The 27,275-nt window shown below is 32.4% G+C and overlaps 2 protein-coding genes across 4 annotated transcripts; one reads left to right on the top strand and one right to left on the bottom strand.

Moving 5' to 3' along the window:
* Nucleotides 1-6: 6 nt before the first annotated feature.
* Nucleotides 7-26,563, bottom strand: LOC128228063 (uncharacterized). Of its 2 annotated transcripts, XM_052939129.1 has the most exons (10): nucleotides 26,430-26,563; nucleotides 23,716-24,122; nucleotides 22,866-22,999; nucleotides 15,984-16,126; nucleotides 15,358-15,454; nucleotides 14,228-14,380; nucleotides 10,632-10,804; nucleotides 5,348-5,519; nucleotides 4,666-4,856; nucleotides 7-3,712 (listed from the first exon to the last, which is right to left on the bottom strand). In XM_052939129.1, the coding sequence occupies exons 1-10, from the start codon at nucleotides 26,546-26,548 to the stop codon at nucleotides 3,598-3,600; spliced, it is 1,704 nt and encodes a 567-aa protein (XP_052795089.1). In that variant the 5' UTR covers nucleotides 26,549-26,563; the 3' UTR covers nucleotides 7-3,597. The 2 variants fall into 2 exon arrangements, with proteins under 2 accessions (XP_052795089.1, XP_052795090.1); XM_052939130.1 differs by lacking the exons at nucleotides 4,666-4,856; nucleotides 5,348-5,519 and adding an exon at nucleotides 6,133-6,298.
* LOC128228064 (uncharacterized) lies at nucleotides 16,756-20,798 on the top strand. Of its 2 annotated transcripts, XR_008259885.1 has the most exons (5): nucleotides 16,756-17,125; nucleotides 17,697-17,761; nucleotides 18,032-18,175; nucleotides 18,572-18,664; nucleotides 19,459-20,798. XR_008259885.1 is itself a non-coding variant. In XM_052939131.1 (4 exons), the coding sequence occupies exons 1-4, from the start codon at nucleotides 16,835-16,837 to the stop codon at nucleotides 19,626-19,628; spliced, it is 474 nt and encodes a 157-aa protein (XP_052795091.1). In that variant the 5' UTR covers nucleotides 16,756-16,834; the 3' UTR covers nucleotides 19,629-20,798. The 2 variants fall into 2 exon arrangements, 1 of the variants encoding a protein (XP_052795091.1); XM_052939131.1 differs by lacking the exon at nucleotides 17,697-17,761 and having other exon boundaries at nucleotides 16,756-16,901.
* Nucleotides 26,564-27,275: the final 712 nt, after the last annotated feature.

Genomic DNA, 27,275 nt, shown 5'->3' with positions numbered 1-27,275 from the left:
TTGATATAGTTTTCTTTTTTTATTTTCAATTGAAATGTAAGTAAATGATTACATGAAATATGTATAGAAATGACAGTTTGTGTTTAAACAAGGGACACAAGTAATGCATTGTCAAACAAACGATGATTAATACAATAGAAAATATAAATAGATGTCGGGTAAAAATATACAACTTTTTCAATAATAAACATCAACGTTTTCATCCAATGATGACATCCTCACCCACACATTTATAAGAGTACACAGTCATGTATAATATATGGCTTTCATAATTGCATGTAAAGAGTGTTTTAATCAATGCACCAAATTTTGGCTGAAAAAATATACATGTGTGATAGTTTTCATATGAAAATCCAAAAATATTACTCAAAGATGCAAACTAAAGTTTAATTTTATAAATTTGAGAAATAATAGCTGTTATGTTTACATAAAGATAATTCAAATTATTTTCTAAGAAATTGTTCTTAGCTACAAGAATCTGTTTCTATGGCATTCGGATACATTTGCTTGTCATTGATATCCACAAGATTTAATTCTCACTGGAACCAAGAGAAATTAAGACCACATGACGTGTTTTCACGATGGTTCTTTCTCTTTGGCGATACTTTAGCGGCCGCATGATATAAATAACATAACTTTCAACATGCTAACATTATTTTCGCCACTCAATTTCATTAACAGTCATACACAAGGGACTTATCAGGAGAAAATAAAGCCATTGTACATTATGAATCAATTTATGTGTTTTTATGAAATGTAAGTAAAAATATCAATAATTATTGAACTTGCCAGTACATGTGACTCACATATCTTGCACTACATACTCATTAATTCAAAGATCTTGATTGCAAAAATTATATACAAAATCGATAAACAATTTTAATCTTTCAAATTACATGTATTACTGACATGATATTATGCACGACTTCATTTATCGGGTTTGTTAAAATAATGCTATGAAGCATACTGCTGAAAATAATAGTTTTTAAGAATTTTTTCCATGTTTTTCTTTAAAAACATCATATAAACAGATATGCTACTGAGTATTCCACATTAATTGCAGGTTAACTATTAGAATCATTTAAACATCTAAAAGATTGGAAGAAAGTACATAATTGCACCTACAAAGTGTTCTAGCTATCATATCATATCAGAGGTTGTGAACCACTGCTTGCGTGGGTAAGCTTATGTGTGGACTACCTTTAGTGCACTATGTCATCTCGGTATAATTTTATGTTCTTTGTACAAGTTTAAAATAGCTTGTGATGAAAGCTGATAGCTTATAGAATCACTCTCAAGTCTGTTTCCTATGTAGTAACCAGTACTTGTGTCTATTTAGAGAGGTCGTGAGAAAGTTCCCCTGGTGGGAATCAAACCCACAACATCTTGGGTGGGAGGCAGACATCTATACCACTAGACCACTCTCACCCTCTATATGTGTTATAGAGCTCAGCAGCTGTCTGTGGCAATTGAAGCTGTCTTGCAGAATGTGCTTTGAATGATTGTAAAAGTGTTGTTCATAAAATTTCCATCCCAAGTGATCATGGACTTCATGTAAGCATAGTTTAACCTTCCTAGCAATTTTCTCATTGGTTCACTAAGTATTTCTTGATCTGAGATGCTCTTACATGAAGTAGAAGTGCCTTTTTGTGGTAATTTCTCACAGCACTCATTCTATACGACTCTTTCAACTTGTTTTACTGGTCACTTTTCCGTATAAAGATTTAAAACTATTAACAAGACCTAATTAAAAAAAAATAGGTCTGGGTAGGTGGGTACTTTCTTTTTTAAGTAATTTGAGCCTTAATGAAAAACGAAAAGAAAAAAAAAGGATTCATTCGCAAGAATTCCATTGAGCTGGTCAGGAAGCCCCTCACATTATTATGATTTAACAAGTATTAAGTAATAATTGTGACCAAAGACATATTTGTTCATGCATCCATTAAATAGCCAAAAAAGAATTTACACACCAACAAAAGTCAATTTAACACATTGTCAAATACATGCTTTTTTGGTGTTTATATAGCTTTTGCAACACCATAATCATGTACAAATTCTCCTCATCAAAGGGATTACTCAAGGCACATGACAATAAATAACATCACAAAGAAAAACTATGAAAATACTCATCTGACAAATGAATGAACCTATGAAATGTCATGCCCACCTTTTTAATACAATTAATGATATGGTGTGAAATATGTTAGGAACAATGCAAACCAAACTTTGAACACAACATCACTGTAAAATATCAAATCAAGCATTTCGGAAATCGGAATGATATCAAGGAAAGCAAATGATAACATTTTCTTTTTCAAATAATTACTTGTATGAACAACTTTACAATGGTATACCAATAATGCTTTGAGGTCAGATCTGAATACAAAGATAATTTAAGGAAGGAGTTTTAACTTATACTAATGAAAAATGTTAATATAATTCATAACAACCTCCAAATTTGTGGCGTTAACAAAACACATTTCTCATACATAAACCAATTTAATGAATATGTATATTTATAATAAATTTCAATTCTTACAAAAAAATTCTATATCACCAACAAAATATGTATATTCCCTAAATGAAATATAATGTTTGACGCATAAAATTAATCATTATTTGTTTCAAACTGAGTATGCTGCATGTGATTTAAAAAAAAAAATCAAATCTCTTAAATCCGAATAGTTCCTAGCAATAATTTCAATATACCAATTTTTTTTAATTAATTGCACAAATAAATAATTAGATCATATTACTTTGCACCACAATTTCTTTTGATAATTAATTGCCAAATCAGCTGATCTATTCATATACTGATAAGCCATTATGAAAATCCATGGCGGGAGACAAAACCCCCCTCCCTTTCCCCCACCACTAATTTTTTCATAGGCTTACAAAATTTTCCCCATAAGGTCTTTTAACTTTTAATGCCATTTTCAAAGGTCATTTTCAATGGTTGTTTAGTAAGAACACGAAACAAAATACTGATCATCATAAAATGGAAATAATTCTTTGTTCAATGACCCATCATTTGAACAATAAATACAGGGCAAAAAAAAGCAGATTACATTGTAAGGCAGAATACATACAGCCCAGTTACCTGCTGAAAAATACCCTTGACCATTGTCCAAATTTTGATAAACACTCGTGTATATGACTAAAATTTCATTTTTCAAAAACCAACATTGAACGTACAAGAACAATTGTACTTAAGGATTAGAAGTCAATGAAAATAATTAAAATTTTCACATCCATGAGTGATATGAACAATTAAGGAAGTCATAGGACATACATCCAATTTTTACCCTTTTTTATTTGAACTGTGACATAAATTAAATCTATTTTCATTGACTTCTATAAATGTTCTTTTCGTATCCAAATTTCATTTTAAAAATGTATCCAAGTTCCAACCCTACAAACTGAAAATGTATCAATTATCCACGTCATATATTCAAACATACACCTTTTGACAATCAAAAACGTTATCTTATTTTCACACCAACAGTGAAATAAACAATCACACAGTTCTCACAGACAACAGTTCAACATCTTTTTCCTCAAATGGTCGTAACATATGGAAGTACTCCTTTATATTTTTTATATAACCCCTATGGAAGGGGTTATAGAACTGTCCCTTTCCATCTTTAAGGTAGCTATATCGTTTATGATTGATTCTCTCATTGACTGTAATGTTGAAACAAGCGTGGAAACACTGAAAATAGAAAAACAACAACATGTTATTGATGATATTGTTAACACTTGATGGATGTTTGGAACTAGCTGGCCTCAATATCACGAAAAGAATTAAGTCAAATCTCAATCTCAGTCTCAACTCATTTCACCACATAACATCAAAAGCTATCAAAACTAACATTTAATTTTACACCTTTGAAAAGGCATGCTATCATATAATATGTAGATTTATGCCTTTGGTCAAGATACCAAGGGAATAATATTCTATAGCCAAAACTGTATTTGAGTACAATTCCTTGTTTTTTAACAATTACTCAAGTATATTTTTTGCTCTGGAAATAAGTTTCTTTAAAATATTGAACAAATCATCTTATAAACAAATTCTATGAGAAAATACTTTTTCAAAAAGTATAAAAACATGCAAGATTTTAAATCATAATATGCTTTTATCAGGTAAATTGAGTTGAGATTGAAATTTGACTTCAGTATTTTTGTGATATTGGGGCCAGGGATTTTTTTAAGCTTTATATTGAACATAAAAAATCACTACAAGGGGGTGCTAATTAATGAGTTTCATAGATAAACCTTTATAATTGTCTACATTATATGTTTATATTATATAAACAGTAAACAATGAGAAAAAAATATAATTATGTACTATGAAATTGATAATGAAATCTTTATTGGCAACAATGTCAGTAAGTTTTTATTTAATCAGACTAAATATGATTTCATGCTTTTTATAAACTAGCTTTGAACTTATATTACTTCTTTTTTAATGTACTTGTAAGTGCATGCATTTATAAAATGGCTTTAAGAAGCTATACAACTGTCAATATACATAAATAGGTAAATATAGAAACTGCAAGTCATCTCCAGTTATCGCCAACAACTGAAATATGAGATTGTGTTAATTTGCATACAAAATAACAAGAAAGCATTAAAAAAATTAAATCCGCGAGAATAAATTACAAGGTCTCGTTATCATCATCTCTCTCCAGAAATTCCATTTCGAGGGGGATAATGTGTAGGAATTCCAGCACATTCACTTTCCACCCGCTGTCAAACGGGTTTTTCATTTTCCCGTCCTTGTCCTTCATATGCTTGTAGCGCTTCCAGTTCATCGTCTCGTTTGTTGTGAGATTTGTGATAGCCAGGTACGTCTGAAAAAAAGGAGAAAGGATTATATTTTCAACTGTTCAACTGCAAGTTTAAAGTCATTTATGAGGTAAGCTTGCTGAAACTTAGTTTACACTAATTTCAGCACTATTCCAATCTCACTATCCAATTGTCAATTGCATAGTTTATCTCAACAAAGTATGTAATATTATTACAGAAAAACAAATATGACTGACATAAAATGGAGAATACATCAAATTCAAAGGTATTAAAAGGTACTATATATAATCTTTGTTCTTAACAAATCAAATATACTTTTAGATTTCTTGGCAAATGTTGTGATATTCATTTTTATTTTTTAAGATTTAATGAATTCGTCAAATCAGTGTTACAGACTTTAAATTATTTTGATTAGTTAAGTTGCAAAAACAAGCTGGGTATTTATCAAAGAATGGACAAGAAAAAGTGCTTAAAAAAGTCACTTAAAACTTTTTGGCCTTCATCGCTCAGGAAGTACATGTAACGCGAGACTCACCATGTATCCAGACAGATACGTCGCGACTCCCTCGAAGAACAGCATGACACCCATGTAGAAGATATACACCACGTTCCAGTTCTCGTCCAGGACTTTAATCGTGTACAGGCTCAGGCAGATCGAGATCAGACCGTTCACCATCACCATGTTACAGAAACCTACAAACGTTACTCTGAAAACAAATCCCCCACTGTCAGTAAGGAAAATCATAACATTGACTAACTACCTTCTAAGTTAAGATTTCTGCCATGCTTTTGTACCCCTAAAAGTCCAGTTTGGTTCATAGTTCTTTGTTATCTCCTAAACAAAACTAGCAAACCGCTAGCAGAGAATTGTTTAAACTCCCTTCCAAATTGATTGGCAAAATGTTGGGCAGAAATCTTAACATTATCTTCTGGATATGTTCTGGTAAATGTCACTGATGACTTGTTTGTTAGATAAGCCAGGATGTTACTGTGTCTCCTATAATGAACTTTGGTCACATTTTTAAAGCGAACTCCTCAAGAGCAGCTTTGTATTATAGAACCCCCCCCCATCCCATCCCATCCCATCCACCATTTAAGCCTAAAGTCCCTATTGCTTAAATATTGCTTAAAAAAATAAATATTATGTGAAAAGGAAAATGTGACAAATATAGATATAAGGAATGTAAGGTTGGAAATCTTTGCAACACCGTCACAGGTCCACAAAAAAGCCACACAAGCAACACTAAAACCCAGAACACATCCTTCCGATTTCACCGGACCGTCATAGCGTATGTTTCTATCTTTATTCTTCTATCTTACCATCATACAAAGGAGACCTGAAGTGCCAATGGTAAGAACAACAGCCTCCACGGCCCCAACAACCGTGAGGATATCCCAGCCAAACGAACTGATGCGATTGTAGACGAAAAAGTCGGTGATATAAATGTTGACCACTGTTACCATGACAAACGATAGGAACCAGTGCCTACAACGAGACCAGGAATACAACTGTCATTAAGGGTGAATTAATTTTAAGTAATGGTTAAAGGTTTTAAGTATGCATTTGCCAAAATAACAGGGCCTAAAGTGTTACAGACACTAGGCCCATTTTTTCGGTAAATGCAAACTAATAATCCTTTAACCAGCTTAGTGTTTGAGATTATATTTTGTCTACTGACCCCGCCTGTTTAAATCTTTTGATTCACCTTATTTAAAACCTATGATGGCTGACTGTTGATTTTCAAAAGAAATGTACGGTGGTTTAAAAAAGTACTGCCATCCAATTGGACAAAATATAATTTCGAACACTATTTAAATATGTTAAACCATTAAAGTGAGCTACATTGGTATGAGGTAGAACAGAGTCACATGTTAGAGTAATGTTTGATGCATACCAAGTATAATTAGCTTGATGATTCTGATCTTGATTTTGCAGCCGATGATCATGTTGCTATATTGTTTTGATAATTATGTCTGACTACTTTTTTAGGTAGAAACAAAGGTCCAATTTTATTCATTACCGTCGACACTGCAATTTTTAATTCTAAAATTTCTATTTGAAGAGGCGTCATGTTTAAAAAATGCTGAATATGTTTATAATAACATTTTTTACAATAATTTACACATTGTAAAAAATACTTCAATAAAAACTCAGACCTAAGACATTACTGAAAATGTGCCTAGTACTTGGCGTTCTATGAATTCAGTGATTTTTTTGGAATTATTTTTACCACATGTGCCTTGCAAATTGGGAAAAATATTATATCGACTTTGGGAAAATACTAAATCAGACCAAAACAGCTAATACATGTATAATGGCAAATATACATGTTTTAACTTTTTTATGCATACATTATGCTGTGAAAGAGTCAGTCTTGTCAAGATTTTGTTTATATTTCAAGAAACTCATTGCTTTTTATTCATTTATGTAATCTGCTTGAATCAAATTGGATTTTTTTGATTTTTTTTACAGTTTTTCCTAAGGGGAAACAGCCTTTAAAGAGGCAGTAAATTGCACCAAAAAAATCACTGACAATATAAAGGTTTCAAGGTAGAACTGTAGCTGTAACTAGGATATCAGACTTTAAATCAAATGCAGAATACATCAAACCCAAACTAAACCTTAAACTCTTTTCAATTACAAAAAAATTATCCCTACATCAACTGATGTGTTAAACTGCATTTTTTACTCTGTATTTTCATTAATAATATGTTTTTATCCTTCCTTATTCATGCACGCATACCATACATGTAGACTATTGTGTTTGAAGCAATCATGATATGCCATAGAAAAATATATCTGATGCATCTCTCCCATTTTTATATTGTTAATTATAACCTCTTTCATGCATACGGTAATTATTCAAGCAAGCACCGAAAAACACAAAACATTGAAGGATATATTGGTGTAATTTTGGGGTTGTTGTTTTTCCATCCAAGCATAACATTCTATATGCATGGACACAACTCCCATGCATATATGGAACACTGGTTTAAGATGACAATTTCTAGCTTTGTTTCATATTCTAACAATTTCTATGGTCAGGTATCACAGACTTTTTCAAGATTAAGGGTGATACTAGTTTCAAACAGATTCTATGTGGTAGCTACATGTTAGAACAAACGAAAAAGACAGAAAAATCAGTGAACATCAACTTTTGCAAAATGTAGAGAGTATTGCTTTAAAGCTGCGCTCTCACAGATTGGATGTTTTGACAACTTCTTGGTTTATATTTTGTCTTGGAACAAGCAAATTTGTGCGAAAAATCATGGAAACCAGTGATATAAGACTGCTGACAAAAAATCATATCTCAGACTTCACTATTTAAGGTCAAAAATTGATGTTTGATGCATTTTTCTTAAACCGTTAGTAACGCTTTTGGCAATAAAACATAAATTTTCGAATGGAAATATGAAAATCTGACTTTTTGTCAGCAGCCTTAAACACTGGTTTGCAGAAATTTACGCAAAAATTGGCTCATTCAAAGACAAAAAAAAGTTGTCACAACGGTAAATCTGTGAGAGTGCAGCTTTAAAAGAAAGTGAAAGGCAAACAAAACATGCAAGTGTACACAAGTCTCAGTGGGTTGGGAGTGAACTGTTCAGTGATGTTTTAATTTAAAAATTTTAAGACAAGGAAGATATTTTTTTTAAGACAAGGAAAATATAAAATCATGACAAATAAATAACGCAACAGGAAATAATATACATGTTTTTAATTTCACTCTTTTATTTATATAATTATAATACTGTAAGAACGTCTTCTTCCTTTTTAAAAGAAATAATCATTGTCTTTTTATTCCTTCAAGGAGACAGTGTCTGGCTTACTGGCTTTATAAAAAATCATAATTTCGGGGAAATGAACACGTTTTTGATAGGGGAAACAGCCTTCAAACAGCAGTATGAAAACTCTCTGAAGTTTGTTTTTGTTAAAAAACCCTATAATGAGATGTTAAAACAGAGTACAAGTCATGGATTCAACTAATCCTGTAAATTGGTGAATAAGAAGGCCTCTTTTCTATTATTTTTTGGAAAAACTATTTGGACCTATAATTTGAAAATATATGACTGAAATCTTTTAATTTGAAATCAAAATTCAAGGATGAAACATTGTCGAAATTGGGAATTATGCATGATTGTTTATTTTGTAATTGGGAATGGGCTTAATCTTAAACTATCTGACCCATGGAAAGATAATGACAAGATGATAAGATAATGACTAACAGGTGCATATATGATTGAATAAGTATGTGCGTCTAAATATAAGTAATGAGGTGGCTACAAAACAAGCAGCTATGTATTACGACAAAGGAACATGCATATAAACATACCATACCACTGTTTGCAAATAAACTAAGCCAACCATGCTCATCCTTCAGTAAAACAAAGGACGTTTGATATGCTATTTGCACGAAAAGAAACAGCTGATTTGTGAAAAGAAACAGTTAATTTGTATTGCCTCAAAGGCGGCTGCCAACAGTCAGTTTCATTAGTCTCTTTAGAGAGTCTTGTTTGTTACCATATAGTCCTTGCAGGCATAATTTAAATCTATGCAATTTAATAGTACATGTAGAGCTCCTTTTCTGGGTAATGAGTGCTCCTTTTCCGTAGTTCCACGAGATACATAATTATAAAAATATGCCAAATTGCTGACAACAGTCAACGTTTTTTCTTTGATGTGTGAAGTCTATTGACATGACTATTGGTTTTGCTATGAATTCAAAATTCACATCGTTTAGAGCAGAGCAAAAGGCACAATGATTCAATACTTTACAACCTTGAAATTCTGAGTTCATTTGCAAACAGTAGCAACATACAAATACACTGTTAGTGTAAGCATTATCATTCCTCCACTATACCGGTATATAAATTATTAAAAACATAAGTTGTGAAAGGTAAACCAAATCATGCCGAGCAAACAGAACAGAACTACAACATAAAGCTTGGCTGGGATTTTCCTCCTCATACAAATACATCCCACTTTACAAGGAAACCCTCGAAACAAGAACTAACATTCAAGTTTACGACAACCTTAGAAATGCTTTGAGCAACAAGGAACATAACACAAGTGTAAAGCTTTGGAAAAGTTGGGTAACATATATAGAAGTACTATCAGAGTGAATTTAATCCATGAATATTCAGATTGATTTCTGCGAAGCAACTGTACAAAATGTTTTTATTCCATTGTTCAGACATGCACCCATTTACCATCCATCATTTCAAAAATATAATTCTATCAAAAATGCAACATGCATATTAAAAGCATTCTAAATACTGCTTTCTTTTTAGCTCTTTGATACATGAGTCACATGTAATATCACAATTTATCATATCATTTTATATACAGTGCATTATAAGCCAACTGTTTCTGTTAAAAGTTATAAGGTTTAATACCAAGCAAGGGTACATAAACAATATCATGGCATTTCAAAATGGGCATCTGTCTCTACCCAGCAAAAGAACAAGAATATGGAATAGCTAGATGACATGAATTAAAATCTTAATGATTAAGAATGGGCAGAGTGAGTGAAGCAATCGAGCCCTTCTTAATCATTGAGATTTCATTCAGGTCATCTAACTGACTTAGAATACAACCTCATTTGCTGACACATTTTCAACGCAAAGTCTGACACAAGGATTGTGTATCATGAAAGTTGAAATTCTTCATAATTAAAATTAATTATTGCCAATCTGCAATTTCATTGGCTGTAAATGTAGGTTGTTTTCTAAGAATTATTTTCAAAAAATGCCATACATGTAGTTATCCACAACATGCTAAATAATTCATCACATTACTTATGAAATATGCGAGCACATACCTGTTATTCACACCCACACAGTTGTAGATATAGGGGCAGTGGTGGTCGAACACCTTCACACAGCGGTTACACACCTTGCAGTGTTTTGAGCGGAGAGGTTTCACTGTGCGACAAGTATGACACAGACGACTTAGCGGGTTGTCACCCTGCTTCCATTCGTCAAAGTGTGCCACCTGATGATAGAAATAGATAAAAGTTTCAAAATTCTGAAAGTAGTGTGTTTGAAAACTGAAATGCCATTTTCTCAATACATTAGATGGGTCTTTTTTTCAAAAATATGAATTCTGTTTAAATACAGTAAAATTTCAGCCATGAATGTGGTACCGGTAAACAAAAAAAAGTGCATACAAAATTTAAAAATAAGTCAAAAATTAAGCTGTTTGTAACCTTTCAAAGTTTTTTTTCTATTTCACTGATGACATTCATGAGTTGTAAGATAAAATCCGTATATATATGACTTATACATATTTTATTTACTTACAATGTTTTCTACATAGTAATAATTCAGACAGATAATAAAATGCAAATATTATAAACATAACAGGAGTTAATTTTGTCCATGTGAAGTTCTTTATCCAACATAGCGAAACCCATCTTGTAACACAAGAGACCAGATAATGCTGGACAGCCTGGAGCCAGATTTTATGTTTGCACTTAAATCTTTATTTAAATGATACACATGTTTTTTAAGTGTTCATGATGTAGCTATGCTGTATAATTTAATATGATGGATATCATATCCTGGTGGGTTTTTTCACCATTTCACAATCGGCCTTTTTGATTGGAAATAATGCATAATTTTGATCAAAATTGGGATTTTATGATTTGGCCTAGAATGCTTTAAAAAATACACAGAAAAGAAAAAAAGAAAGTTTGTGTTTAAAAGAAAAAACAAATTTATCTATACAAAATGGCTAGGGTACTACCCCTTTTTAAAAAATAAATTAAAAACCTAAAAAAATGTTTGTTGAAGCAATGTGAATGGGGCCGAAGTTCAGAAAAACACACACTTACATCTGATTATGTAAAACAAAAAAATCTGCAACCTATGTAAATCTGTAAATTATTGAATTGAGTAACATCATGAAAAAATCATTGTAAAAAGCATAAAATCTGACTTCATTAGCAAAACAAATGCTGGAGAGTTGTTTAACAACACCTATTATATGCACATCTATACAAGATTACATACAGCATGCAAACATAGGTAATATCCCTCAGAAACCTACCTTCCCCTTTTTCCTTAGCTTATTCTAATAAAATAGACAGCAAATGAACTGATCTATAACAGGTATGACTAATACATGTTTATCAAACCTTTGTTTGGTATTATAACACTATTCTTCTACTAGGACTGAGTTTTTAATCGCATATCTTGAAGCTGACTGTAACATGTGGTGTTTAAGTTCTGCAATACTTCAGCTTAAATAATTTTCTTATCTGTACTTTATAACATAAATGATACATACATTTAATTAATACAAGTACAAAACAGACTGAACAAGATGGGAAGCAAATTGTTAGTTAAGCATCCTATCATAATAATCCTTTGATTATATGCATCCCTTTTTTATTTACTTGTTTTAATGCACTGTCATTATATCAAAAGTAAGCTTCTACATGATATTTCCCAGAATTTCCAATCCGGAAATAACATCTTTAATCAATCATGTAATTGAATTTTATCGTTTTCTGCTGTGGGTTAAAGGTAGCAATTAAAACACATCGATAGCATAATGCAAGATCAGAAAATGACATTTGGGTGATAAGGATTTGTCAGTACAGCATGCTGTGTTTTCATTGATCAGCGTATACAAAATTGTTGTACAAACACACTGTTGTATCATATCTATAATCAATCTATAATTAAAAGCTTGAACATGAGAGTATCAATTAGTTCATAGGTTCAAAGCACACATACATGATACAGCGTAAGATGTTTGTCTCGACATCTACAAGTACAACATCAATTAATCAAGCATCAAGCATAAAACCAAGGCACACACATTTTCATAATCAGGGCTCGACATTTAAGCTTACAAACCTACCGGATGTCAGTAACAAGTTTTGTTTGGGGGAGGAAATCTCAATTTTCAATCTACTTGCCGCAGGGTTCCCACTGTACATTAAATTTAAAGTCAACCTTCTCAATGATTTACCCTTTTTATACATTTAACATGCCATTTCATCATCACATTAAGATATGTCTTTATCATCTACTGCTTATGTACATGTACACAAATGTTTCAATTGTAACAGGGTTCGAATTTAACTTTGAGGAGCACTCGCATAATTTTGTGAGTGCTTTTTGAGGCAACTCGCAAAATGAAAAATCAACTTGCAATTTTATTATTTGCTTTATTCCCTTATGATATTGTCTAATTAAATTAGAAATTTACACCTAAGACATATTATGAATATTAAAACGTATAAATCTCGAATCACTCGACTGCTGGAACCTGTTGATGGCTTATTTATTTTGGGGGGTTCGGAAAGACTCATCAGATGCTGGCTGCTTTTTGATAACAAAGCTGTCCAATAATTTGACATTGTTCACTTTGTATATTCACCCTCGCCATTGGGTAATACCCATACGGCAAGCAAGCTACAGATTTCATTAAGTCTTTTTAAGTATTAAAAACAATAACATTATAAATTCAAAATAAATTAAAGCAACAGTAAATGTAGCAAGGAGGCTTTAGACCATGAAATATATCGATCGATGAAGTCTATTCGCTTTGACAGTTGGGCGGAAATATATTCAAAGGTTGATGGGGTTTACATATGGTGTGCGAAAGCGCCAAATTCAGCCAATGATTGAGCTAGGTGATTACGTCATTTGTATTCGCTTTGAAATATGCATGCCTCAGAGCATCCAGGAAAGATTCGAGATAAAACTCGACCTTTTCCGTATTTGTTTTATTTTTGAAAACTTACTAGAGCGTGACTCCGTACTGTCTCCTACTGGTAGTGTAAACATGCCACTTAAAGGCTGTTTACACTAGACTATGTTGCGGAGTTAAGTTTATGTTTATTCTGCTTTCCTTTTAACATTTTGTGGTCTAGAAAAAGCCACTCGCAGAATTTTGAAAGCTTGAATAAAAGTCACTTGCAATTTGCAAATGTCGCTCGCATTTTGCGAGTATGCGAGCCTAAATTCGAACCCTGTTGTAAGTAAAAGTCAGATGAGTTAATGATTGTTCTGCGAGAAATTTTGTCTTGCTAAATCAGTACTGTTATATATTGTTTATTCACAATATTTAGATTTAATTTTACTGCCACCTTATGGATTTCACATTAAAACATATACTTGACAAACTTGTTCCTTGTTTATCTGCAGAAGACATTACAATTGGGAGATATTTTTCAAAAATAACATTTACTTGATCTAAGCAAATTTCCTCTTTCCCAACCTTTAATTGTTTTGTTTTTTTAAATTACCGGGTTTTTCGTGGGAACCCTGTTTGCATATTAGGAAGGCATGACAGTTTATACATTCAATGTATAGCCCTGGATGTTGAAATATGCAAACATGGATCTGGTTATATGCACAAGCATCGAAACCAAAAACTGTTTAGTACCTTATCATAATCTACCTGTTTTATAGCCATGTCATATTCAGGGATATTTCTCGGCAGATATCCCGGGTCGGTGGTGCTCGCGTGGAATAGACAGAACCACATAATCACGTTGGTGCAGAAGAAGAGGATATGCAGGAACTGAAGGTCATACCAGGTGTATGGCAGGCACTGAAAAAAATCAAAACCAACACAATTATCTTCTTTTCACTTTTTTCATTAATTTATTTTCTTGCAGCTTGTTTTCTAAGCGTTCTTAATACAACTGGGATGCTAATCGATCCAAAGCTTCGATCCTGAAAATTAACTTTGATTGCCATTGTGATGGATGCAGTCCCTTTGCAGAATTAAGGGACTAAGAATCCTGGTGCACTATTTTTAAAGCCATTTATTAATTTCAAGTTACTTTTTAATATCATTTATTGCAAATATAAAGCCAAAAAACAAAGCTTTAACTGCCGTCTGAAATTGATAGCTCTCAACCCTGATTTCAGTCTACAATGAGTTTTCCCCCCCACTTTTAAGGGAATGCGGACAGGGGGCTTTGAAAGGGGGAAAATAGCACTGTTTTGGCAAAAAGGAGAAATGTGATTGTATATAGTATATTTCTGAACCTAATACTCCCTATAAACAATCACAAGTAAAATGGCAAAACAAGCTCAGGGTCTGTATTACAGAAGCATCATATTATTTTTTAAGCATATTTAAACTTAAGTGTAAAATTGGAATTGTTATATTTCTTCAAAAATCTAATTCTTTAAAATGGAATTTTCATTTTTAAAAATTAAAGTGTCCATACTTTAATTGCAGAATATAAACTAGACATAACACTTTCTAACTGTGAAGTAAAACAGTTAAGAAAATTGTTGAATTTAAGGAAAAGGTACAATTTTAACCTAAGATGCTTCTGTAATAATTAATATGGCCCCAGAATCTATTTATTTTTTATCTTATACTGAACTGAGGTTACACACAATTTTGAATTAAGAATTGTTTTTCAATAAGCCAGACTGCGACTACATTTTTAAAGAAAATACAGGACATAAAGTCAAGGATTGTTTTTTTTTTAAAAACTGATGTTAACGTCATAAAAGCAACAAATTTCTATTAAAGTTAAATATTTGTGTATCTGAATTTTTGTGACTTACCTTTATAATATACATGGGATAGCCCCAGCATAACACGTTAACAAAGAAGAAGAGGAGGGGACCCTTACTGTTACCAGGGGGACCAAACACTATTGACCTGAAAGAAAAACAAAGGATGTTTAGAAGTCTGTCATGTTATCTTAAAAGTAAAGACACATGATATATTGTACATGTGCCTGATGACTAACTGGTTTCCACCACTTTTTTTAAGTTTAAAGAGTACAATACATGTCCATCCAATTTGTAATTAATTTTTAAACGTGCTTGAATGCATTGATTGGGCTTAATTTATTTACTTTGGACCCTATTGAAGCAAAAAGGGTCACAAACATAGTTTTGTGTACATATACAGTGTGTGTACACCACATGATAAAATTCTTCCTAAATGCTACATCGGAAGGCAACATTTTGCTTCGAATGAAGACTTTAAATAAAGATTACTATTTCTTCATCATGTTCAATGATGGTATACACACACTGATATAACTTTATAGCAATTTATCAGCAAAGCAATTTCAATCTATGTACACAAGTTACTTTTAATAGGAATATGGATGCCCTGTTTGATAAAATTAACTAAAACAAAATAACAACTAACAAATTGACTATAAATCAATCACTTTTACCAAAAGTCTATTTTAGGTAAGAAGCTATTTTTCTGTTTGAGTTCTGCTTTCAGGAAGTCCACAACAGCCGTATGTTTGCGACCAGATGCCAACATGAGAGGTGTTTTTCCATTCTTGTCAGGCAACCCAATGTCAACTCCATCCTGCAATGCATCATTAATTAGAATTGTAATTGACATTGTTATCAACATGACCTTGACTACACATGTGTGAAAGGTGAATGATAATTATTCTGGTCCAGAATCATATTCTGAAAAAGATCACTATAGTCTATTTAAACATAAGTGTACATTAATATTATTGAAATACTATCATTCTTAAACAAACTCATGCTTAAAAAAGATGTTCTTTGTTTTTGAAACTTAAGAACGTGAATTTTAATTAAAAAGTATACATTTACCCTAGTACAGTCTACTTAAGGAATTAAACAGTTCAGGAAATGATCCAATTCTAACTTAAGACCATCTTCTGTAGTGTAATACTTAATGACCTTAAGGTACTTTTACTAATTACAGTTAAGGAGAGCAACTACTGTAATGAATGTGTATAATAGATAAATGTATAAATAGTCTTTTACAGAAAAAGAGATTTCAACAGTATTCTGCTAAAGAGATGGCAAATAAATATCTCCCAAGCGCTAGAAGCTAACTTTATTTCGAAACTGACCTTACAAGGACTATGACAACTAGGTCAGGGCCCGTATTCACGTACATTTTTTATTGACTCAAACTCAGACTCAGTCTCAGACTCAGGCTATGCTGAGACTATTTTGATTTTGGTATTCACTAACGATTTTAGACTCAGACTCAGCTGAGAATACTTTATGTCGATGATGCAAGCGGTATTTTTCCATGATTACGTCAGCAGGTGCTCGCACGCGCCGTTACATCACTGACAGACGGATAATGGACTCGACAGGTATATTGTTTACATGTTTTTTATTATAAATTATTGATACTGATATCATGCATTTCGTTAAAAAAGTAATTTACATGCTGATCATATACTGAATAATTTCTCATTGAGAACTCTTTTTTACGTAGATACCTTAGCAATGGACTAGAAAGTTTAGATATTATAACGTTGTTATTCTTTTAGGGTTTCTTAACAAAAAAAGTCCCCCATGGACAGAGGCAGCAGAGGTAAGACTCTGCTGCCTCGTACGTGAAAATTGGGATCTTCTTTTCGGAGAGATGAGAGGGTGTGGTGTTGAAAAAATTTCAACTTAACGCCGGGCAAAGTGGCAAGAGATTGCCACTGTTGTAAGCCAGTACGTTTGATAGTTGAAACAGACTTTATGCCTTATTTGTACATGTGTTTTTGTTGTTATTTCTTTTTGAGACAGCATGGCATGAAGGATAATTGTTCATAAGGTTAATATTTTGCATGCGGTATTAAACACAGTTTTCAACAATTTTATTATAAATAACAGTTACGTAACATGGCCATGCATAGCTGTATTACTGCCACATTATTGTTCCACTGAAACATACTGTACTAATTTATAATATACATGTATCAACATTGTATTGATGGTATACACTTGTTATTGATTTGGCAATTGAATGAAAATCATCCATAAAAAAAATAATATTTAAACTTTTATAAGAATGCAATATACATTGAAACAATTACCAGTGGACATTCAACTTTGTAAGAATTTCTGAAGTTAAAATAATTAAAATTAAAACACCTCATGTTGTTATATTTCAGTGAATTTACAGCTCCACGTTCTTCGGAACAGTGCCGGAAGAAATTTCAAAATGTAAAAGGACGTTGTAAGTAAAATATGTTAACCATGCTACTAGTTCATAGAGGCAGAAACAATCTAAAAGATTTGCAACGAAAAATTGCAGAAGTTACTGAAAGTATACATGTATATGATTATATGCATCTCATTGTGTCAAGTCTCACTGTGTCAGTGACTAACGTCATTAACTAAAACAAAATATTTCTAGATGTTTGGTTGCTTAAATTGTTGATTCAGTCAGGTGTGAAAAGATGACAGAAAAGTACATTTTCTTGCATATTATCTTTGTTTCGTTTAGCCATCAACAAAGTCAGTGGGCTGCGGCATCCACCAACAGGAGGGGGCCCATCGGCTGTATTGTCCGTGGCAGAGTCGTGTGTGGCAGACCATCTTGCCACACACGAAGTTGTCACGGGCATTGGCGGAGGATTTGATTCAGATGGTATTTATCCTTCATTCACATATGTTTTATCCTTCATTCACATATGTTTTGTAAAAGCTTTATCAGTCTAATGTTTGATATGCACTGTATATTCATGTCAAATTGATCGACAGTAAACAGCAAGCCCTCATCTCTGGCTTGCTCAAATTCTGAATTTTATTTATCATGCAATAAAACAATAGTTCGGGCTTGTTCATCCAAAAGTCTAATTTTGATGACTGAAACAAGTTTTTATTTTAAAGGTGTTCATATTTTGGTTGAAATTTTTATGACTTTGAATAATAAATAAATCATATCACATTATGTATACTGGTAGAAGTTGTACGAGTTTTCCATTGTTGAAATAACAATTCAGCGTGCCATGCCAAACTTTCGAGATGATTTTTATTATTGCAGACCTTGAACAAATTTTTCGGGCCTCGAAACCGGCCTCAATGATCATGGCAGATGAGCCAACGTCTGAGGCCACTATCCCAGAAACATCAGGAGGTAAAATATTTCATTCTTTTCCTTATCCCAACATTAAATCAATAGAAGCAATTCAATTCCGTAAACCCTTTCACTTTCATTAATGTGTTATGTATTGCAGGAAGGCTGAATGTATGCGTGCAATGTTGTCTGGTACATAAAAAAAATGTTGTCATACATTATCATATGAGCTACGTTGATAGAATCACACAATTTTGTCTGATGGCATTCAGTTTTAGCTCGGCTATGTGAAGAATATGGAGAGCTATACTACTCACCCAAGTGCCGGTTTGCCAACACACCTTGTTTAATTTCCCAGCAATTTCTTCAAGTATTGCATTGAAACTTCTTACAATTGTACTTAACAATTCAACCTGTTTGATTAACCAATTAAGATAACTATTGTTTGCATTTAATTTAAATAGTTTATTGTACGACTTAGAAATTCTGGTTTAGGTTTTGTGTGTACGCACACATAATATGGGTGCTTTTCAAATAAATGAGGCAAAAGTGTGACATAGCGGTTGAAAATTCAAACCCAGTTTTCATGATTGTCACCTATTTTACATGAAAGTAAATACTTCAAATTGCATGGAAATAATTTCGGTAAATTATCAGGAAATACAAATAAAAAAATATTTTGACCTTAAATCCAAATATTGCAAACATTTCTATCAATATTGATGATCTATAAAAGTGTCTTATGACAAGAACCTAGCATAAATCAGATGTTTTTCTAAATTTTATAATCAGTAATTGGTACCTGTATGTAGTCATGTGCATAATAATAAAATATGTTTTTTGTTGTTTTTCAGCAAAAAGAAAAATTGTCACCACGGAGCAGTCTACAATAAATGAATTAACTGCAGAAAACCTATCGCTTGACAATGTCAGGATTAGGGAGGAGACCAAAAAAATCAAGCTCCAGATGGACCTATTATTAGAACAAAAAAAATGCACTTATTTCAGTGAAGGAAATGGCTGATGCTGCCAAAAGTTATTATTTACAAAGGTCTTCCATTGAGTTTAATTCAGGAAATCCTTTTGTAGATTCCTTTACTTTTAATAAATAATTCTGCTCAACCAATGCATTGGATATTTGAAAGTAACAAGCACACTGTTAGATTGTCTTTGAAACATTTTAGGCTTGTCCCTGTATTTTTCATTGTATATTTGAAGGTGATGTACTTCTTTAAGCTAACTTCTTCAAACTTACTTTTGAGATCCTACATCAATCTTCAAATATTTAAAGCTTTGTAAGTCTTGAATTGCATGTATGATTGGCTTAGGTGACTTTATTTTTGATCAAGTCAAAATGTACTTGTTGTATTAAGCAATGCCCTGAAATTCATGTGCTATTAAAGTTTTTAAACCATATATGTTATGCCACTAAGTTTGATGATGACATTTCATATATATGTTACACATCATTGTTCATCCATGTCCAATGAAATATTCTTTGTAAAGTTTGCTGAAGTAATTATTTATTAAGGACATAAGGTATGTAGTTTGCTATATAGTTTATACATATCAAATTTATAAAATGTATGGTGCCATAAAGTCATCAGACAATTAAGTTAAGGGTATTGCTTGTTACTTTTCAAATATCCAATTGTTACACAGTTCTCATTCATTTATAATTCACAAGGTTCATCTGGAGTTTGAGAAAGTATCCTCTTTATGATTGACACTGTTAATTTATATTAATGATTATTTTCATAATGATCATTTTATAGATGCAAATGTATATACTTTCTATTGATAGATTTCCCTGTGTTTTGACTGCATGACTTCATATACATATATACAACAATGACTCTATGTATTTTTTTTAGTTGATATATATCAAATTCAACTCATATTATTCATATGTTATGAACATTACATATCAGTTATATGAAAAAAACAGCTGTCTCTGTTTAATTGGAACTGATTTTGATAGTTTGTCATTTTATTCAAAGTCTGAAATGTTAACGGAATTTACAAACACATTTCATCTGAATTTATGGTGATTTTATCCAATATTTGGACGGTCAATAAGTGATTTTGTTCTTTTTGTCAACAATGGCATGGTGAATTAATAAGAATTAAGGTAATGACTTATGTTCTTGTCGAAATTTACTTAACATTGAACAATAGATAGTATCGTTTATAAAGTATGAAAGTCTGTCCATGGAAGTATGGCTTCCAATTTCATGAGCGTCACTTACCTTTGTTGTTTATATTATCATTACAAATGATTTAGTCAAAATAAAACACTAATATTAGGTTTCAAATAATACAGATCGTTGTCAAATATTATAGAAGTGTACATTAGATATGATATCGGTCCTAACTAAAACTGTATGTGATGTTTGCATATGTATTGTACTTTCATTGCTTAATTGTAGCTAGTTGTAACACTAAGCCCTATGGATGATTTGAATTACATGCTTTGTTAAAACTGTGGTGTATATATGAGTGTTGTTCCTCATCGTTTTAAACTCGACTATTCGAAGAATAAGGAGAGCTATCCTATTCACCTGAGCGTTGGCGTAACCACTTATGATAAAAGAAATTGTAATAGTTTGTGTACCACCTCAAATATGTGTACACAAGAGGAGGTAACTCTATCAAGCATTTTGACAAAATTATGCCCCTTTTTCTAATTAGAATTTACATTAAAGTTTTCGTACTATCTGAAATATTTTCAAACTCCATTGACATCTAGCTTTGAAACTTTGCATGCTTGTTCACCATCATGCCCGCAACATGTAAACAGGAGGAGGTAACTGTGTCAATCATTTTGACATAATTAAGCCCCTGTTTCGACTAAGAATTTATGTCAAAATTTGCGTACTACCTCATATATTTTCAATCCTGATACTGAAAAGCGGCCGAATAGTCGAGCGCGCTGTCTCTGTGACAGCTCTTGTTTGTACTATAATGGTGTATTGAAAAGAAGTGTTTTAAGTTAACAGCATTGTTAATGTCATCATTGTTAACTTTCTAAGAGTTTATGCTCTTGTCACAAATTATCAAAACTTCTTTCAATTTGAATTGGATTGAAAATAAATAGTTAAATGTTATTAACATACAGCATATACCTAAAGCATAAAAGTTATTAAAGAAGTAAATATAATGCTAATTATTGGAAAACAAAAATAGTGATATAAACTTAATACTTTTTATAATAGACTTGAGAAGTTGGGGCCTGTTCATTTATGAAAACACTTGTGATATGAAGCATTCCACATTGTTACTTGTTCATAGTGGTAAGATAATTAAAACATGAAACATATCAAATGTCTTTGTTGTATTTGTATGCTTACTTCAAATGAAAACTAGAAACAAAACAGGAAATCAGTCTGTTAGGTTAAACTTATCACTTTACATGCATGTTCCGCTAACTAGTGCTTGGTCGTCCTGTATGAAAACCATGCGTTCCTAACCCGAACCCCAAGGTCCTTTTGTGCTAAGGTTGCCTTGCTAATAGCTTAAACGGTGTACAACACATTCACCGTCCATCTTGATGCTATGTTACAAGCAGGTTAGCATGCATCAGAGGATTTTATATTAGACTAGTGTCCCGGGCAGCTGCCTGGCATAAATCAACAATGAAGTAGATCGTATCCGGCCGGAAACGATAACGAGCAAATATCTCCTCTTCCCTTAGGTCCTCCAGAGGGTTACTCCTATCGCGAAAAACACGAGGACGTGGCACTTGCCTCAGATACATACGATCTCTAACGATAGCTCTATGTCCAGCCGCCATCTTTGAAGGTTGCAAAGCTTCTAAATTATAGACTCAACATTTGAGACTCAGGCTCAGACTTTGAACTCAAACTTTGATCTCAGAAACATTAGTGAATACCGTTTTACAGCCCAAAGTCTGAGTCTTGAGTCCTAAGTCTACATTTGAGGCTAAGACACGTACGTGAATACGGGCCCAGGATACACGAATAAAGTATTTTACTAATAAAGTCATCCAAGCATTGTTCCTACCTTTGTTAAATTTAACAACATTGTTGAAGGCATCATTGTTGCTTACAAACCTCTACCACAATGGAAACTCCATGGACACACTTGTGATGATTTTTTTAAATTGTGATACAACTGTTTCAGCTGTGCTTGTTTTATTAAAAAAAAAACACATAAATTCATGAACGATTTCATATTTAAGATGATATTGTTTACCAAGTTCTGAACAAACAGCCCCACAAGTCTGAGAGTTGGAACTTACCTGTTCACATAGTTCCTTTACACTATTCAGATCTCCATTGATACAGGCTAAATGAAGGGGTGTCTGTCCAAAGTTGTCTTTTTGACGTGAATTGAAGCCAGAATATATCAGGAGCCTCATCAATTCAGCTTTTCCTTTAAAAAATAGAGGCAGGGATTAAAACAGGGATTAAAATTGGTATAAAATCAGAAATCAATCATAGGTAATGATTGGTCAAGTCATTTCGATAAATTTTCGACTATGTAATCAAAATAAAATAACATAAAAATGTTAAAACTCAAGTGGTTTGAAAGAATTAGAAGCCTGTGCTAACATGTTAAATAAACAAAGAATGCATATGAAAGGAAATTCTTTAACTGTCTATTTGTTACTTTAAAGGAATTATTTAATAATTAGCTTTCTTTCCTAGCTGAATACAAAATTATTAATAAATATGGTTGTTCTCCCATATTTTTTTCTACTTTTAGGGAATACAGCCAATAGGGATAATCAATTCAGATATAATGCAATTGATTATCACGACTTCAATCATCATCAATTGATTCCTGACAATATTTGATCATATGTTTATCCCCTTGTAAATGTCCTTAGACATAGTTGGTCTAAAAAAATGGAAGCTTGAAATGCTTCATGTACATATTAATGAAAATTAACATGCAACATTAAGGACAAATTAAATATTATGTATATAAAACTCATATACATCTTAATGAGACTTTATACAGTTTTTTTTTTCCTTTTGCAAACATAATTTCATTCTCAAAGAACAGCAAGAAACACATCTTGTAAGTTTTGCGCGAGTGATAAATACTACTAAATTTAAATTCATTTCAATAGAACAACCCCTAACCTTTAAATGCCGCCCAATGTAAGGCTGTGTCCCCATCTCTGTCCACCATCTGAAGCCGGGCACCCTTCCCCATCAAATACCCTGCCAGCATGGTCTGCCCATATTGGGCCGCAACTAGGAGACACGTACAACCCTTATTGTCCGTCACATCCAGACCAACACCAGCCTGAACCAAGATATCCACTATCGCTATATGACCATTCACACAAGCCCAATGAATAGGCCTTGCTCCAAGGTCATTGTTACTAGGTTCATTCACTGGCGCTTTGTGTTCTATGAGATAGCGAAGAATAGTGGCATGGCCACCCAGACACGCCCAGTGTGCTGGAGTATGACCTTTCTCATCCCGAAGAGACAGTACATCTACACCCATCTGTTCAATTACTGTCTGAACTGGGACCAGCATCCTAGAAAAGTAGTAAGAAATTAATGTAAAATAGTATTTTTTCACAATTAACACATACTAAGTATTTGCAAACGACCATAGGTCCATGAACAAATCTGCTTAAATCTGCTATGGAATGGAAAACCTAAATTGAACAAGCACAGTGTTTTGTTTATGGCATTCAAATGCATTTTTATATAATGGCCAGAGTTGATTGATTACACTTTTTAAAATATTTGTTTACCTAAAATATCAGGATTTTTTGTACTTAAATATTTTGTGTCATAGTGTAGTTTACAGAATCAGATTTTAAAAAATGGAAATCTACAACTTGAAATTTTTGGAAATGTTACCATTTAAAACAAGATTTTGAGAATTTTTTATATATCACAGTATTCAGAATGATACTGATCTTAAGAAAATTATTATGTAAATTCATGTTATTCAAATGACAATTATTAAACAATTTCCCTTTCATATTTTTGGGATAATTTCATGTAGTTATATGCATGGATCTAATTCGAAGATTATTTGCAATAATGAAATGATTTGGTCCTGTAACAGTAATCAATTTAAAGGCCATTGTGTCACACAACATTAACACTATGTTGCAAATATACTTTTCATGTTAATACATTTATATTACATAAAAAATATATGAATTACGGACACTACGGACCATGGACATTACGGACCAGATTAAGGGACATTACGGACCATCTTCGGAATCTTACGGACCATAATTTAAACATATTTTTTTTAAATTAATCAGTATGACGTTATATCTTCCATAAAACTGAAAAATCCCGTGAAGTTCGAATAGATCAATGGTTCAATATAAAATCTTGTGAAATTCCAAAAGGTGTTAAAGACCATTTATAACAATTATGTGAACAATAATGAACGAAATTTGAAAGATCGGCAGTTAAATCAGTTAAAAGCAACAGAAGAAATATTTTCCAAAACTGTTTATTTCCCAAAATAATTCGAGCAGATATTTTCCAAAACAGTTTATTTACCAAAATAAATCGAGCATATATTAAATAAATGATGTGTGTTTGTTGCAATTCTTGCAAACTGATGTTTAAAACTGGCAATTTCTGTTGCCTTAATTAGTGTTTATTAGTTATAATTGTACCCGTAATTATAGGCAGTATATTACAAAAGAAACAAACATTATACTGACAACCTTTAGTTGGCAATCATAAAAGTGTGAAAACCCATTGTAACGGCGCACTTTCACTGAACCCACGGTTCAATACACAATCCGACTGGTAGGTTACAGTGCCATTTATCATTTTGGCTCAGATTTAGCGGAAAATGAGGTTATGGCATGTTGACATTAAAAACCAGTCGAGTGTAATTCGTTGATCTTGTTCAAACGTAAGTAAAAAAGTTAAAGGTTATACTTTATTCAAATTATTATAATATCTTATTAAAAATACATTGATGTTTAACATTGGAATTTTCTGGGATTTTTCAGTTACATTAAAGATTATTTTCATACTGAGCACTAATATTCAAGTATTTATTAACAAATTTAAGACCAATGAGTGAATAAATTAAAAAAAAAACATTATAAATGATGGTCCGTAAGTTTCTGAAGATGGTCCGTAATGTCCCTAAATCTGGTCCGTAGTGTCCCTAAATCTGGTCCGTAATGTCTGGTCTGTAATGTCCATGGTCCGTAGTGTCCGTGACCCAAATATATATATGAAACATAATGTAGAGTGTATGACGGACAAACATCATGTTAAAAAATGTTGTAAAGCTATTGAAAAAAGTAAAATATAGCTAATAAAGTTGTATCAAATTACTTTAAACATAAAAAATATATACTTAAAACAGTTAAAACTGTCAAATTAAGAAATTTGGTGCTCTGGGTTTCAATACTGTAATGTCTTAAAAAAATTGTTGTTGTTTTTTCAACTTTATTGAAGACTGCATACTGTTTTTTTCTGTTGACTATTAATATCAATATCATAATAAGTAGCTATGAAAAAGAGTTGACAATATTAGATGTGCCATCTACAGTTTAAAATGGATTTAATTTAGAAATCTAGACATCATGAACTTAGAGGAAAGACATGAAAGATGTTTAAAAATGAAGTGTTATTGGATATGATATTTGGTTATTTCATCAGCCTTTCGACAATATAAAACATACGAAAACAGTGTCTTTAAGTAACACCATTTATTTAAGTTTAAGCAAAAGACACATGCATTGCAGTGTCAGGTTCGAACACGACCGACTTTTCACTGCGTTGGCAACTGTCGTAAACAGGTCAATTTTTCACCCAAAACGCATCTATATGTTCGCAAATCTTACCCAGATTTGATGGTTTCGAATATTGGATGTGCCTTCTGCATATTAGTGGTAGAACCGGAGGACGAAGGGTCCGCCCCCGGCTCTAAAAGAGAAGTTTGTTCGCTTGTCCAGGTTGCCATTTGGCTGATTTCTGGGTTATTTGCCCTTTGTGCATCCGGAACCGGAAACGTGTTGATTTGGAAGGTTAACTAAAGAGCGGCACGATAAAAGTAACGGAAATCGGAAACTCGACAGACAGCCATCTCCGGCAAGTTCGGGATAGTTAATTCAAATACTTGCATTATAAATATATAACATTGTTATAAACATAACTTATTAGTTTCATAATTATGTTTACAGATTAACCAAAACAAATATTGACACCTCAACTTCCATTCCATAAATGAACTGCCTTTCGGAAATTGCGAATATTTTCCGATGAACGCAACATCTTCAGATATGTTCGGATCGCGAATCACCGCAAAACAATATACTTGTTAATTGAAAATACTTTATCTTGCACTTGATTGCATTGCGTCAGGCCCCGAAAAACTTAAATCAACATGTAAGAAAGTGTAAATTTATGATATGTTAAATGTATTGTTGCCATTAGTGTTTCAATTTTACGCTTAAAATTAATTTGATGTGATTGATTTTATCACGGGTTATAAACTGTTTCGAACTCCACACACTTTAACCAGCCCAACTGCGTTCATACCCCGATATTGTCATCATTCCGGCAATTTGTTCCTTGATTAAAAACAAAACAAAAATAAGAATATCATGAAATCCAACCAAGCAACACAAGTCCATTCAAATGCTCTGTTTAATATTGTTTTCATGACAACTAATGATATGACACCCCTT

Source organism: Mya arenaria, chromosome 3, assembly GCF_026914265.1.
Source record: "Mya arenaria isolate MELC-2E11 chromosome 3, ASM2691426v1".
NCBI classification, from domain to species: domain Eukaryota; kingdom Metazoa; phylum Mollusca; class Bivalvia; order Myida; family Myidae; genus Mya; species Mya arenaria.
This window is presented reverse-complemented; position numbering and strand designations above follow the sequence as displayed.